Source organism: Bufo gargarizans, chromosome 6 (genome assembly GCF_014858855.1).
Source record: "Bufo gargarizans isolate SCDJY-AF-19 chromosome 6, ASM1485885v1, whole genome shotgun sequence".
NCBI classification, from domain to species: Eukaryota; Metazoa; Chordata; class Amphibia; order Anura; family Bufonidae; genus Bufo; species Bufo gargarizans.
Genome location: NC_058085.1, coordinates 287829974 through 287846817, shown reverse-complemented (window position 1 = coordinate 287846817; position 16844 = coordinate 287829974). Strand labels below are relative to the sequence as shown.

At 44.0% G+C, this 16844-nt stretch overlaps 1 protein-coding gene across 2 annotated transcripts in view; it reads right to left on the bottom strand.

Annotated features, from left to right (window-relative positions):
* CCAR1 (cell division cycle and apoptosis regulator 1) overlaps nucleotides 1-16844 on the bottom strand; it is a 72258-nt gene that overhangs the window by 15745 nt on the left and 39669 nt on the right. The window contains exons 16-20 of one of the 2 annotated variants that reach the window (XM_044296286.1): nucleotides 9216-9401; nucleotides 8943-9134; nucleotides 7764-7988; nucleotides 3416-3524; nucleotides 1522-1613 (exon numbers count right to left, since the gene is read on the bottom strand). In XM_044296286.1, the coding sequence (XP_044152221.1) occupies nucleotides 1522-1613; nucleotides 3416-3524; nucleotides 7764-7988; nucleotides 8943-9134; nucleotides 9216-9401 (804 nt within the window). The remainder of the gene's footprint in view (nucleotides 1-1521; nucleotides 1614-3415; nucleotides 3525-7763; nucleotides 7989-8942; nucleotides 9135-9215; nucleotides 9402-16844) is intronic. The other variant, XM_044296287.1, reaches the window with a different exon arrangement.

The following is a 16844-nucleotide window of genomic DNA, read 5'->3' as shown; positions in this document are numbered from 1 at the left end:
TCTGTCCACAAGATGGCAGCAAACCAGATATGTGAGCCTCATGTGCATTTCTTTGTCTTAAGGTCACTGGGGGAGGGAGATATTTGGCTTGTGGATGAAATTTCAGGATGAACCTAAAATGCTCTCTAACCTTTAGAGGTGAACTTAATGTGTCCTTCATTAAACTTCTGAATGCACATGTCCAAATGTTCAATGTTTCACTACTTTTTGCACAACAAACTGTTCTCTAACAAGGAACTTAACAGCAAAATTCACAACAGGTGTTTGATCCATTTATCACCCAATAAATTTCCTGGTTCAATTAGAATTGGTATTTAAACAGTCGTCCTCATCATGCTGTTCACATTTTGACATCATGTGACCAAGACAACACCTAACAATAGGTATCAGCAGGTTGCAATAGAGATAGAAAAAGACTGGAAGAGTGACGGAAAGGCATAGAAGTGGATGTCCTTTGGCCACATCCCACACTGATGACCGCTTCATTGTGAACAATACCCTGCGTAACCAGATGATGAATGCCACTCAACTCCAGACACATTTAAAGGAGGTGAGAGGCACCCAAGTGTCACGTTAGACCATTAAAAAGCATTTACATCAGCGTGGTCTGTGTTCTAGACAACATTTAATAAGGGTACCTGACCACACCACCAGGCACAGGAGTCCCTGTCTTGCATGGGCCGGGGAGCATCTATGCTGCAGGAGGGACTAGTGGGCCTCAGTGCTGTTCACTGATGAAAGTCAATTCACGCTGAGCAGAAATGATGGCTGCCAACGATGTTGGGGATGTCAAGGATAGCGCTATACATCAGCCACTGTTGTCACCAGACAAGCCTTTGGTGGTGGAGGTGGTGTTACAGTGTGGGCAGGTGTGTCTAGTCAATACAGAACTGCCCCACACTTTGTCAGTGGTACAGTGACAAGCTCATACTACTTGAATAACATTAATCCAGTCATTGTGCCTCTGCATGAACAACACAGGCCTAATTTTATCTTCATGGAGGACAATGCGCCAGATCATTAAGGTCACATCATTAGGGAACGGCTGCTGGAGACTGGGGGACCTCAAATGGAGTGGCCTGCACTTTCTCCAGACCTGAATCCCATTGAAAATCTATGGGATCAGCTGAGTCGCCGTGTAGAGGCTTGTAACTCTGTACCCCAGAACCTCAATGACCTGAGGGCCGAGCTTCAAGAAGAGTGGGATGCCATGCCTCAGCAGACAATAAGTTGACTTGTGAACAGCATAATATGTCGTTGTCAAGCTGTAATTGATGCCACATGACAAGTTATTGAGACATTGATATTTTTGTGGAGGTATACCCACCGCTTGTGTGGGCTTTTGTTTCAATAACTTGTTTGAGATGAGGAAATCCCCATTGCTGCTTCTACTTAAATGCCCTACTTTCATGATATAATATCACTGTAGCGGGAACTTTTTAAGTTTTCCATAATTTTCACCCAAAAGCTAAATATCCCTTTTTGCGAGTGGTATATATACTGTCAGTCAGCAAGACGTACCTTATCTTTCAGCCATTCCTTGCTGTACCTGATGTCTCTCTTGTCATCACGTTTATCTTTGGTGCTAGAGTCATCGTCATCCTCATCTCGGTCTAGACAGATAAACCGAAGAATCTCAACTTTGGTTTTTTACTTTTATTCATCTGCAAACATTACATACATAAGGTGAACCTGTCAGATTTCTGGTGCAGAATATGATAGAGGCTGAAAATCTGAGCTCTGTGATGTATAGGATTATATGATTTGGAGCAGGATTTCTGAGTAAGGGTCCATTCACACGTCCATATGTGTTTTGCAGATCCGCAAAACCCGGACACCGGCAATGTGCGTTCCACATTTTGCGGACCACACATTGCCAGCACTCTCATAGAAAATGTCCACAAGAACAGGACATGTTCTTTTTTTTTGCAGAACGGAAGTGCGGATCCAGAAATACGGATGCAAAATTGCGGAACGGATGCGGACCCATTTTGCGGACGTGTGAATAGGACTACTAGGAGAGACAATGAGAGTCCTGATCCCGCCGCCCACATAGAGTGATTGACAGCTCTCCTTGTATCAGTGTGGGCATATAGAAGGCTGTCACTAATACAACAGTTTCCCCCTAACCAGTGGATAAGAAATATATTGTTTTAACTGGAACACCCCTATGATGCGGTCTGTCCGCTAGTGTGACTCGTCTGTTTCCAGTGCTTGTATTTCCCACAAATTAATAATGCTAGAGCAGGCATGTCCAAACTGCGGCCCTCCAGCTGTTCCAAAAACGACAACTCCCAGCATGCCTGGATAGCTTTCAGCTATTAGAGCATGCTGGGAGTTGTAGTTTTGCAACAGCTGGAGGGCCGCAGTTTGGACATGCCTGCTCTAGCATTATTAATTTGTGGGAAATACAAGCACTGGAAACGGACCGCAGTTTGGACATGCCTGTGCTAGAGCACCTTTTATTACTACCGTTCCCTTGTTATTTCTCCTGAAAATGCACCAACGACGACTTGGTCTTACCATTTCCCTTGTCTATAGGATATATCCTTACACACAGACCTAAAAAAAAAAGACCCCACTATAGAACTCTCTATAATGGACACCTCAAAAGCAAGAAAATGGAGGGGCTAATAACGTCCAATAATCTCAAAGAATACAAATCTCTATTATAAATTACACTGAATGGAGGATATCAGTACTGTGTAAGGATACACTCTTTTTACAAGACCAATAGTAACACCAAGCTGTCAATTTACTTATACTTTTCTTGGAGGAATAACAGAAGGATGCAATTATTTGCTAAAACAGATATGTCAGGAGAGCCGGCAGGACCTCTACTGTGACAGGTATCAGGTCTGTTGGAGAATCAGGATTAGATCTAATGGTGGTCCTGTTCCAACAGAATACCGAACCAAACTGAATACAAAATACAAAGAGAAAACAAAAGATGATGCCTTCTGCTGCTGGCTCGTGTATAGACTAGTGAAAAAAAGGCTAGAAATGTTGACCTCAGTAACTAATCACATTACTGTCTAAAGTTTTTTTTTACATGGGCTAAGGATTGGGTCATATGAATGCTCGTTCCCAATAATGGCCCGTTTCTTAGTTGTGTCAACAAGGATGAGCGGCCGACAAGTAGTGAAACTGTACGGGGACAAACGACTAAAGCAACAACCACTCATCCCCATACATCAGCAATCAATGCTGCATGTAAATGCAGCTAACAAGAGGCAATCTCGGAAGTAACATAATCATTCCCGATCATTGCCCCCTCTATTACCCGGCGTAAGTGCTCTAACCTACAAAAGAAAAAAAAAAAAAGACAAATGGGATCAATTTGTCAATCCACACATCAATCCTTTCACTGCACTAGTTACAACAGTCCCCCAGTTGAAAGGCCTTTCAATCTGACCCTCATAGTCACCGTCATCCTCTTCTGCTCCTATGGGCTCATAATCTTCCTGGTTATCATCGTCTATGTCGTCATCATCGCGGTAATCGTCTCTTTTTCGATCTTCCTTCTATAAAACAACCATATGACACTCCTGTTATCATCTGCGTTGAGCAAACAGAATGACGATGCAAATCCCAAAGAAGCTTTTTATATGTGTGATGACGATAAATTTTTATGGCTGCATTTTAACAATGTTAAGCTAAAAATCTTTTTTTCACTTGTTCTTTATTAAAAATGTTACAGGGTTTCTACCACCAGAAATACCGTTATGTAGCAGACTGACATGAGCGATGCGCTAATGTCAGCACTACATAACAGTATGTTTTTTACCTTTCTCCCTGCAGCCGTTTTGGTAAAAAAAAGCACTTTTATAATATGCTAATAAGCCTCTAGGTGCTTTGTGGGCGTAAAATCAGCACCTAGAGGCTCCGTCTACCTACCCTTTATCCCGCCCAGGTCCCCCGTTCTGCCCGCCCCGCTCCTTTTGATTGATGTGACTGTTCACAGCAGCATTGACAAAATCCCGCACCTGCGCCACTCACTTCTGTCTTCGGCGCAGGCGCAGTGAGTGAAGGCCGATCTCCTGATGCCGGCTTCCTCACTGTGACATAGTCGGCGCAGGCGCAGTGAGGAATCCGGCACCAGGAGCGCAACATTCACTTACTGTGCCTGCACCGAAGACAGAAGTGAGCGGCGCAGGTGCGGGATTTCGTCAACGCTGCTGCGAACTGTCACATAAATCAAGAGGAGCAGGGCGGGCAGAACAGGGGCCCTCGGCGGGATAAAGGGTGAGTGGACGGAGCCTCTAGGTGCTGATTTTACGCCCACATAGCACCTAGAGGCTCATTAGCATATTATAAAAGTGCATTTTTTTTTTTGCAAAACGGCTGCAGGGAGAAAGGTAAAAAACATACTGTTATGTAGTGCTGACATTAGCGCATCGCTCATGCCAGTCAGCTACATAACAGTATTTCTGGTGGTAGAAAACCTTTAAGCGGTTTCTGAGATACCGGGTTAAAGGGGTTTCCCATCTCAGACAATGGGGGCATATCGTTAGGATATGCCCCCATTGTCTGATAGGTGTGGGTCCCACCGCTGGGACCCGCACCTATAATGAGAACGGAGCTGGAAAATGAACAGAGGGCGCACTGCGAATGCGCAGCCGCCCTCCATTCATTTCTATGGCGCCGCCGAAAATAGCAGAGCGCTGGCTCGGCTATTGCCATCTGCCCCATAGAAATGAATGGGAGCATGGGCTGCGCATGCGCGGCGCCCCCCCCCATTCACTTCTATGGGAGCAGCACTTGGTGGTGGACGGACCCCGGCAAATTCGGGGTCCTCCAGCCACAGCGTTCCCCGCTTTGTTCTCGTTGTAGGCGTTCTCCTGACCTCAAACACTTTGGGGGAGTTTTATGAAACTGGTGTAAAGTACAACTGGCTTAGTTGCCCATAGCAACCACTCAGATTCCACCTTTCATTTTTCACAGCTCCTTTGGAAAATGAAAGGTGGAATCTGATTGGTTGCTATGGGCAACTATGCCAGTTCTACATTACACTAGTTTCATAAATCTCCCTCTTTATTTAAGCCATATTCTTATCAGTTTGATAGCAATTTGGCTATGAGTGTTTATGAGGTCAGGAGATTAGAGATAAGAGCTACACATGAGCTGTCAGACAGGATTCAAAGAAAACAGACTGTGACAGACTGACCCTTGTATCACAGAAATGACTGAACATTTTTTTTTTTTTTACAAAGACCAACTGAAAAAAAGATTTTTTTTTAGCTCAAATTAAAGGGCTTCTGTCACCCCACTAAAGTCATTTTTTTCCCCTTTAAATGGCTTTTCTATCTTTTCCATCATTTGGGGAGCTGGCGGACTTCTCATCTCTCTGACAAACACATTGTGACGGACTGAACCGTTACTGGGGCTGCTGGAGAAGCCTGAGGACTAGCATCCTTCCTAGCGACTACGGACCTAGGATTTTGGAGATCCCCCTTGTTTGGTTGAACCAGGTGTCCAGGGCACATGGACGACTGTTGCACTGGAGCCTGTCCCTACAGCCATTCACCTTCACAATCTAAGACCGGCCTGGGAAACACAATGCGAATGCTGATGGACTATCTCGCCAAACAGAACTGGAAGGGTGACTAACATGGACATCCCCAAGTGGACCCGTAGAGGGTCTCACTGGGTCTGCCATCATTTAACTTGGGGGAGCTATTTGACAACACGGTCATCAGTTTGAGTTAAATGTGTATTGGTGTTGGATATGTGTAATTATGTTATACTGTGTAAGGGCTGTTTCACACGAACGGATGCCATGCGTGACATCCGCTCCGTGAATGACAGCCAAGACCCGATGCAGACTGCAGAGGCACGGAGCAGTAACATGACTGATAATGATCCGTGCCTCTCTGTGATCTCTTTACTACGAAATCACAGTGAGATAAAGTTGTCACTGTGATTTCGTAGTAAAGAGGTTACAGAGAAGCACGGAGCATTATCAATGATGTTAATGCTCCGTGCTTCTGCAGTTCGCATCGGGTCTTGGCTGTCATTCACGGGGCGGATGTCCCGCACGGCATCCGCTCGTGTGAAACAGCCCTAACTTGTTATCAAAAGACTGTCCGTACCCCCCCTTCGTTATCTCCCATTGTACTCTGAAAGAGCTCAGGACAATGACATTTTGGCCAGGGGAAGGGGAATGTGATGGGATTACAGTTTTATCTGATCACTTTCTGTATATAAGTTTGTGCAGTTGCTCAATAAAGCAGACTTTATTTCACCTACACTGAGTCTCAACCAGTGACTGGGGAAACCTGGGAGCTCCTGAGTAAGGAAGAATACAGAGGGCGGACATACTCTTGAGTACTGGGGATCAGGTACACACATTATAGCTCAGTTCTTATCTTACTGATAAGAAAGTTGGTTAAATAAGTGTTTATCACCTCTAAGTAGTTTAGAGATAAGGTTTATTAGATGACGGCATAAAGTGAAAGTACCAGTCACACAGTTAGAAAAACAGTTAAAGGGGTTGTCCGGGTTCAGAGCTGAACCTAGACATACCAACATTTTCATCCCTCTGGCACCCCCGATTTGAGCATCGGAGCATTACATGCTCCCATTGCTCTCCTTTGCCAAGGGCAAGGGCTTTGTTGTTTATATTTTTACACTGCTAGACGGAGGCTTCGGCCTAGCAGTGTTGCCGGTGACGTCACCGGCTCTGATAGGTGGGGTTTTAGCGCTGCCCTAGCTGCTTTACAGGATAGGGCAGCGCTAAAGCCCACCCATTAGTGCAGGTGAAGTCACCAGGGTCACTGCTGGGCAGAAGCCTCCGCCTAGCAGTCCCTATGGAGAGCCCGGTACGTCACCGGATCTCATAAAAAAGCCTTTGCCCTGGTGATTCAGCGCAGGGTAAAGGAGAGCATTGGAACATGAAATGCTGCTATGCTCATATAAGGGGGCTGCCTGTGTGAAAACAGGGGTAAAGTCTGGGGGTATGTCCTTTTGTGAAAAAATGGCTCAATATTTTCAATAAAGGCCAAACAAAAATATGATTTTTAGCCAAAAATTAGTAAAATGCAAAAAAAAAATTTGCTTCTGAAAGTGTATACAGCCTTTAAAAGACGCTGTCAGTGAATGTTGGGGTCTATTATAAGGCACATTTTTTGAGGCTACTCTTTTTTAGCAGAAATATTCTGCTCAGGAAATCGGAAATCAGCTCCTCTCCCCAAGTCCAGCTTCTCATATTGCTAGTGGTCAGCAGTTATCATTAATGGAAGCTGCATACAGCCACTCATTTGCCCTGTATTACCCACTCAAGTGCATGGGCAACCGTACAATACACGATCACAGAGCCAGAATGCGAGGCACACTTTCTCATACCGGAAACCCTCAATGACATGTCATAATGGCGCATGGATATGTGCTGTACAGATGGACTAGAATAATTCTGCTATTATTATTATTATTACAAGTGTACTATGATTTTTTATTTTTTTTGCACAGATCAGTAGAATATGCAAACTACATATATTATTAGGGCAAAGTGGCATCTTCCTCACCTCCAAGCAACCTGTAGTATGTCTTACAATGCATGGTAATTTTTATACATATTCAGAAACCCCTTAAGGTCCCCAGAATTTATTTTATTGTTTTAAAAAAAACAACAAAAGAAAACATGGCGGCATTTTCAGTTCCCATTCCTTGGCGTTCATTTGTAGAATTTGATGTAATGGGAATAACTGGTTCTTAAATGTCTATTTAGAAAAAAAAACAAAAACATGTATGTTTGTATTATGTACCTTTCTTTCATCTCGTTCCTCTGATTTAACTTTCTCATCTGAAGATTTTCTTCGTTTGGTTTTTGGCTCATCGTCTTCATCATCTTTCTTTTCTTTTTTCTCTTCCTTCTTAATCTTCTTCTCTTTTTTCTCATCCCGTTCAGGGAGAGCTATAAGCTCCTTGTATATACGAACTCCAAAGTCTCTCTGAAGCATTTCATTGAAAAGCTCAGCAAACAGTGACACCTGAGAACATATACAAAATATGAATCCTTAAAGGGGTTGTCTCACTTTAGCAAATGGTATTTATCATGCAGAGAAAGTTAATACAAGGCACTTACTAATGTTATTGTGATTATCCATATTGCCTCCTTTGCTGGCTTCATTCATTTTTCCATCACATTATACACTGCTTGTTTCCAGGGGTTACGACCACCCTGTAATCCAGCAGTGGTGGTCGTGCTTGCACACTATGGGAAAAAGCACACTCCCGCTATCCTGGCCCCCAGAGGCCAGCGCCTTTTCTTATAGTGTGCAAGCACGACCACTACTGCTAGATTGCAAGGTGGTCCTAACCCCTGGTTACGAGCAGTGTATAACATGATGGAAAAATGAATCGAGGCAGCATAGGAGGCAATATGGACAATCACAATACATTAGTAAATCATTATTTTAACCTTCTCTACATCCTAAATGCCATTTGTTAAAGTGAGACAACTCGTTTAAAGGTGTTATTCAACAAAGAAAAATTATCACCCATCCACACCATCAGCTATTCTGCTTCTGGGAACCCCATGATCACTAGAGCAGGGACTAGATCACGACCACAGTGAAGAAGAGCTGTAATGGAGCAGCAGTCGAGCATGTCTGGTGCTGCTCCATTCACTGTCCAGCTGAGCACTGTACTTGGCCATCTCCATCAGGCCCTCCATCGGCTTCATGAATGGAGCAGACCACACTGCCATTCTAGTGGTCTGTGGGGGCTGCTGCAATCGCACACGTGAAGATGATGGTGCACATGTAGTAAGTTCCTGAGGTCCTTTTACTGAATAGCTAAAAGGGCCACCACAGAACCCATACTTATTCAGCGAAACCTCTTTGGGATGACCTATCATACATGGCTGCACAAAACTTCAATATGTGAATGATGCAAGAGGAATCTTAGCTAGAACTCAGCCATACAGAGAGGAAAAGATGTACCTCAAATGAATGTTCTTTATTGTCCTCTATCCGATAATCCAAAAGGACGCTTAAAGACATGATACTGCAGTCAAACTTCCCATTTTTGGCTGACCAGTTTGGATGCACAATAATGGCCGGCTCATCGGGCAAGATGTATCTTTTAACTCGCCGCTGACGCTCCATTTCTTCTTGACGTTTCCTTTCTTCTTCCTAGTAAGAGAGCATGTTGCATTCAATGTAGACCACCTGGAGAAACAGAGAACCAACCACCGGAGATAATGAGACACAAACCTCCTTATCATCCTCAGATTTACGCTCTTCCTCCTCCTCATCTTCTTTTTCACATTTTTCTTGCTCCTTCTGCTCCTCTTTTTGCTCTTCTATGCGCAGTTGTTTTGTTAATCGTGCTATTAGCTGTGATTTTAACCCCTTTGAACTAAGAGTGCGACTTTCAAGCTCTTTACGCAGATCATTTACCTAATAAAATGGTTAAAGTCACCCAAAGCCAAACACAACAGGATATACAAACAGAACACAACAGAGCAAATAGAATATACACCAAGACTTTATGGACACATAGTAGAGCCCTTCGAGTCAGGATACGTTCACACGTGTGGAAAATCTGACTTAGAATCCGCAGATTTTTTTTTTTAAGGCTTACAGTGGAGCTAACTCGCATGTACCTACAAGCTGCGGGTAGCAATAAAAGTGATATGTCTAGCCTGTTTAGATATTTTCAATTAAGACATGCCTGTGCAGAGCAATTTGGTAGTGGTATGATCAAGATAGAATATGGAGAGATTGAAAAAAATGCTAGACACACAAATCTATGTAAACCATTATCCTCCTTCTACTCGGTACTCTTGTCCCAATTGGCTTCTCCGCTGACCAAAGCATATCCCTAGACTAGAAGACAGGCATGAAAGCGAGCTCAAGTATAACTGGAGGAGTACAGTCATAAGTGCTAGGGATCAGTTGATACAGGTGAAGTGGTTGCACAGAGTCTATTTGACTCCAGTCAGGCTGGAACAAATGCGTCAACTTAATAGTTCTGTATGTTCTAGATGTAATAGAGCGACTGGCACTCTAATGCACATGATCTGGGAATGTCCAAAAATTGCGGAATTCTGGTCAGCAATTCATGAGTTTTTGAACTTGAAACTGGGATTGCCGGCGGTATGCTCCCCTGAAAATAGCCAGTTAGGACTTGTGGATGATCTGTTGCAAACCAAATACTTTATATATATATATAAAAAAAAGCTATATCGACTTTTAAAAGGTTCTATGCTAGGAAGTCTATCCTATTGAATTGGAAGCCCCCAAAAGCCCCCTCAATCTAACATTGGATGCAGCTTATAGATGAAGCCTTACCAATGTATAAAATGACATATTTGGTTAGAAATAATCCTGAGAGATTTGACAAAATATGGAGACTGTGGTTGTTCTGCTAGAACGTCGGTGGTCTAAAGGAATGCGGGAGCCCGGCGGTGCTGCCGGGGGGGGGGGGGGGGGGGGTGTATGAGAGAGTGAATGATATTAAAATGTATAAGATAATTATTATGAAGCAACGGCAAAAAAGGCAGCCCTGAAGGAATCACACTGCCAGATTTTTAAGACATCTGTTTAATGTGCCAAACAGTCGCCAACATGTTTCACTGATTTGTGTGAATCTGGTTCTTTGAACCGTTCTAAATCCTTATTTCTTAAAATGACAAAAAAAAAAAGTGATATATGTCACTTCTTTCAAATTTGTGACAAAAAACTAAAAACACAACAGCATAAATAGCAATTTGGATTCCACACCAGAATGTATTGCCACATGAACATACCCTCAAACTTTCGAATAGGCATTTTATATAAAAAAACACTAATATTCTCTATAGCAGGGATCAGAAACATCCGCTGTGGTGAAACTGACTAGCATGCACACTTGTTTGGATGTTCTCGGAATTGACCTAAAAGTTAATGGAACATGCTGGGAGTAGTAGTTGCATAAAAGCTGGAGCGCCGAAGGTTGTTGAAATTTGCCCTACAATACAGCGTAACAACAATTCTCAAAAGTAAAACTAAATGCCAGAATAAAACCATACAACCACCCACCCCAGTGACTATTTACCTACCTGCCTTCAAATATCAGACCAAAAGCATCTATAAAAGGTGTATTCCCATCTTAAGGGTTCAGTTAAAGACTGTTACTAGCAGGGAATGTGCTGGGAAAAGGAGCAGACATATTGCTTGTGCAGCTGGTTCAGATGCACAGGGGCCCAGAGAGGGAGGAGGGCCCTTCCCAGTGCCAGATGAGGTGTTTTTTATTTATTTATTTTATAATTTTTTTTCCTCTGCCAGGGAGAAAGGGGGGCCTAATTAGGACTGTGTATCTGCTGCCCGTTCTGCCTAAACTCCATAGCTAAAGGACCTGCGATGACATCATAGTCATGTGATCTTTTCAACTTGGTAGGTAGTGGTGGTAGGACCTCTGATGAAGTCACCATCATGTGACCAGTGCAGAAAAAGGCAGCACTCAGCAGGGGAGACCTGTGATGCCATGGAATGTGAGTGCCAGAGAAATGCTAGGCGATGTGGTTCTCCCCTATTACACCTCCTCCCTGCTTAGTGGGAGGGAAATATATTATTTAACTGGGACTGTATGTTAGAGGGGCTGAAGGGAGGGGATGGGTGTTAGTTACATGGTACTGTATGTTATAGAAGATTGGGGGGAGATGACTGGTGTTATTTACATGGGACTGGATATTACAGAGGACTGGAGGGTAAGGAGTAATGTTATTTACATAGGACTATTGTGTTGGAAAGGCTGAAGGAGGGGATTTAAGTTATTTACATGGGACTGTATTGTATAGAAGACTGGTGGGAGAGGACAGACATAATTTATGGAGGCACTACAGAGAAGAATATAACTCCAGGGGGTACAGCAGGAGGTATTATAATTACAGGGGGCACTGCAGGGAACATTATCAATACTGTAGGAAGTGGTGGCAGGCATTACTACTGAGGGCTCCATAGGAGTGCCTTATAGATTGACCTTTTTTCTATTAGGGGTGCCTTATTAGTACTGAAGGCACTGTAGGGGTACTATGGTGGTGGTGGGGGCTTTCGCCTAGCAGTGAGCCTGGTGACATCACCGGCACTAATGGACAGGCTTTAGCGCCGCCTTAGCCTGTAAAGCCACCCATCAGTGCCGGTGACACTGCTACGCTTTACAGTGCAGGCCAAAGGAGAGCATCAGAGTATGAAATGTCAGAGGGGCTGCTTTAAAGGGCATCTGTCAGCAGTTTTAAAGCTATGAAACTGGCTGATCTGTTACATGTGCACTTGGCAGCTGAAGACATCTGTGTTGGTCCCATGTTCATATGTGCCCGCATTGCTGAGAAAAATGATATTTTAATTTATGCAAATGAGCCTCTAGGAGCAACGGGGGCGTTGCCATTACAGCTAGCGGCTCTAGTTTCTCTGCAACTGCCACTCCCCCTCTATTTTTACAGGTCCTGGCAGAGAAAATGTCATCACAACTGGCCATGTCAAAGTGCAGAGGGCGCGGCAGTTACAGAGAGAGCGGAGCCTCTAGGAGTAATCGTAACGCCCCTGTTTGCATATAATAAAACAACATTTTTCTCAGCAATGCAGGCACATATTAACACGGGACCAACACAGATGTCTTCAGCTGCCATGTGAACATGCAACAGGTCAGCCCTTTAATTGTGCAAGCGTATGAGGGAGTCCTGAGGGATATCTGAAGGCCTAGGGAGCATTTTACTGTGAGCTATCTAAAAGATATGGACTTCAGTGGGGATAGGAAGCCAGCACTAAAGTGCCTAGGGCAGCATAAAATCTAAATATGGCTCTGGCTCCACAGCAGCAGCACAATGTCAGACATCACACTGCTCCTGTGCAGGGGTCACACTATCTGGGCACAGCTCCTGTGCAGGGGTCACACTATCTGGGCACAGCTCCTGTGCAGGGGTCACACTATCTGGGCACAGCTCCTGTGCAGGGGTCACACTATCTGGGCACAGCTCCTGTGCAGGGGTCACACTATCTGGGCACAGCTCCTGTGCAGGGGTCACACTATCTGGGCACAGCTCCTGTGCAGGGGTCACACTATCTGGGCACAGCTCCTGTGCAGGGGTCACACTATCTGGGCACAGCTCCTGTGCAGGGGTCACACTATCTGGGCACAGCTCCTGTGCAGGGGTCACATTATCTGGGCACAGCTCCTGTGCAGGGGTCACATTATCTGGGCACAGCTCCTGTGCAGGGGTCACACTATCTGGGCACAGCTCCTGTGCAGGGGTCACACTATCTGGGCACAGCTCCTGTGCAGGGGTCACACTATCTGGGCACAGCTCCTGTGCAGGGGTCACACTATCTGGGCACAGCTCCTGTGCAGGGGTCACACTATCTGGGCACAGCTCCTGTGCAGGGGTCACACTATCTGGGCACAGCTCCTGTGCAGGGGCACAGCTCCTGTGCAGGGGCACAGCTACTGTGCAGGGGCACACATCTGGGCACAGCTACTGTGAAATGGGCACAGATGTAGGTATAACTGCTGTGAAGGGGCACATATCTGGGCATAAGTGCTGTGAAGGGGCATAACTACTGTGAAGGGGGCACATCTGGGCATAGCTACAGTGAAGCGGGCACAGTGTGGGCATTACTACTATGTGCAGTTACAAAGGGGGAATAATTACTATGTGGGGGCATTAAGAGGGCTGGTTGTGTATAGTTATGCTTTGGGCAGAGTTAGAGGCTGTGGCCTAGTATAAAAAAAAAATATATATAAACATATTGTAAACATATTGACCCATATTAACAAGATGTTTTTTATTTGCACGTATATGTTTATATGTGTGTTTGTTTTTTTGTTTGTTTTTTTGGGGGGGGGGGGGGGGGGGGCAGGTACAATTCTCACACAGGGGCTCTCTGCTGTCTGTGTCCGCCCCTGGCTGGCAACAGCACATACTCGAGTTATTAACTTATGTTATTTAGCAGGTCCTCCTAATTGCTTGCTGGCGCCGGGAGCCAAAATGGCTGCTGACAGAGGGTCATGTGACCAGCCCCATCAGTCAGTGGCCTCCGTTGTCTTATACTGAAGATGCAGTAGGTCTTCCGTGTGCCCGCAGTATAGGTCAAAGGAGACCGCTGATGGAAGGGATTGATCACATGGCCCTTCATCAGCGGCCATTTTCAGACAGCAGCTCCAGCAAGAATGCCTGCTAATAAATATGAATTAGTTTCATTGAACCATTGGACACTGGCGCCGATGGATTGAATAATGCGTGCATGTGCTGCGCCTAGCTTATCTGCAGCTAGTAGAATATAGTGTCCAACCCCTTTAAGCAATAGCGGCATAGCCACAGGATAGTCACCCTGTTTACTAAGCCCAACAACCTCTTAAAGTTAAAAAATTTAATTATATTCAAATAAATCCCCAAATCTTTTGTAACACTGTTTTCATGGTTCAAAAATCTGCCCGCCATAAATACTGTTCTCCCAAGCGGCCTGCTAACAATCCCTTCCTACCTGACAGGTCACAAGATATGGACAACCTCAATTATCACATTTTGTAGGGTGAATGTAATGTATAGTATATTTTTTTTGGTCGATACAGTCTTGGTTCCCCCTTCTGCTCCACTGGACAACTTATCACCAGTAATGTATTACGTATGTCTGAGGCGTTGTCAAGCTAGGTGCTCCAGCTGCTTTTCTCAGCCTGTGGGAAGTTCACCTTAGTTTATCCATCTAAGAGTAACTTTAAAGAACACCGAACAAGATTAAGACTAAGAGCTCGTATTGTGGCCCACAAACAACAAGATGAAGACTAAGAGCTCGTATTGTGGCCCACAAACAGCAGGTCCGCAATATGCAGCCACTGGCCGTGTGCTCACCCCATCACGGATGTGGACCCATTCACTCGAATGGGTCCGCAATCTGGAAGGTGCATTAGGAAACGGAAACCCACTGAAGCACTACGGAGTTTCTCTCCGTGCCTCCGCACCACAAAAAATAAATAAAAAATAGAACTATTTTTTTTGCAGTGTGGACTGATCACGGACACATTCAGGTTGAATGGCTCTGGATCAGTCTGTGGAATCCGCACAGATGTTGCCTGTGCATTGGGGACGGCAAATTGTGGTCCCCAATACACGGAATGGCCGGGAAACGGCCATGTGCATGAGCCCTAAGACAAATAGAATCTATTCACTCCTACAGAACTCTCTCTTTGATATAAAGTTGGAGAAGGAAGAGGATTAGTCATAAAAAACTCTTAGTTTGGATGTAATATGACTTTAAAGACAACAAACACCTTTGGGAGCAATTTTTTTTATGATTGCATGTTACTTATTGGGACTAAAAATCTTTTTTTTTTTCAATTGGTCTTTCTTAAAAAAAAATGTTTTCAGCAGTTTTTGTCATGAAGGGTTAGCAACGCTGCCCATCTGTAAGGATCTTACTTTCACTTTGAGCCATTATCTGCAAGCTATGTAAATCCCTGGTCTTCGAATTACTAGCAGCTTAAAAGCACGTACTTAAAGGGGTTATCCCATGAATAATGATAGATAATCTAGCACATGACAACCTCTTTCTAACAAAGCTAGAACCAGCCCTGTACCTCACATGGATCCAGAGATCTCCACATTCATTGCTCCAGTTCTGCTAGATTTATTTCAAGATATCAGCGTATTGTGTGTCCTCTCTGCTGCAACTGGTGGCAATTAAAGTATGGGACTGAGCATGTGCTTCCATCTCAGTGAGCAGGACAGAGAAATTTTACAGATAGATTTCATTAAATAACTCAGCAACTCTAATTAATTTTTAATTACATGCAATTACAAAAGTATTTAGATTCAGGTGCTGGTTTGAAAACTGTAGAATATTTGTTTTAGGACAACCCCTTTAAGCCATATTCTTATTAGTAAGATAAGAATTGAGCTATAATGAGTGTTTATGAGGTCAGGAGATCAGAGATAAGGAGCTGTCAACTGAGATGCCTGAACAGTATAAACACAGAGCCCGGTACTAGAGAATCTCAAGACTGTACAGAGAAAGGGCCTGGAAATTTTTAATAAACCCCAATTGATAAAATGATGAGCCTTGATAACATCAAACACACCACTGGTCACTGGACCAAAAAATCCCTGTAGGGGTACTACTAATTGAAAATTAAAACATAAACTTTATTTGATCCTTTAAAATAGGGTTATAGATACCCCAATACCCACACACTTAAAACTATCAGACGATGGTACTGGATTATGCTAAGTTGCTAATTGAAACTATTTCTCTCAAATTCGAGAGAGAAGATTAAATGTAGTGATTTATGGTGGACAGTTGGATACACAGAACAAGGATATAACCCTATATTAGGGAATACCAGGACCTGGGCCCAGGTCCTAGCTATAAATCCTAGCACCTATTAGATGGATCTGCGTGTCACTTATCACTGCCACTCATAACACAACATTTACATACACTCAAAAGATAAATATCATGTTTCTGAGACCATATAACTTGGTGAAACTCATACAGTACTAACGTCTGCCTAAAAAACAAAACTGCGCCTAACACTGGTCCCCACCCGACATGTTTCGCCGCGATGCGGCTTCGTCAGGGGTTAGGGGTATCACTAATACCCCTAACTCTTAAAGTTAAAAAATTTAATTATATTCAAATAAATCCCCAAATCTTTTGTAACACTGTTTTCTCTTGAGTGTATGTAAATGTTGTGTTAGGAGTGGCAGTGATAAGTGACATGCAGATCCCTCTAATAGGTGCTAGGATTTATAGCTAGGACCTGGGCCCAGGTCCTGGTATTCCCTAATATAGGGTTATATCCTTGTTCTGTGTATCCAACTGCCCACCATAAATCACTACATTTAATCTTCTCTCTCGAATTTGAGAGAA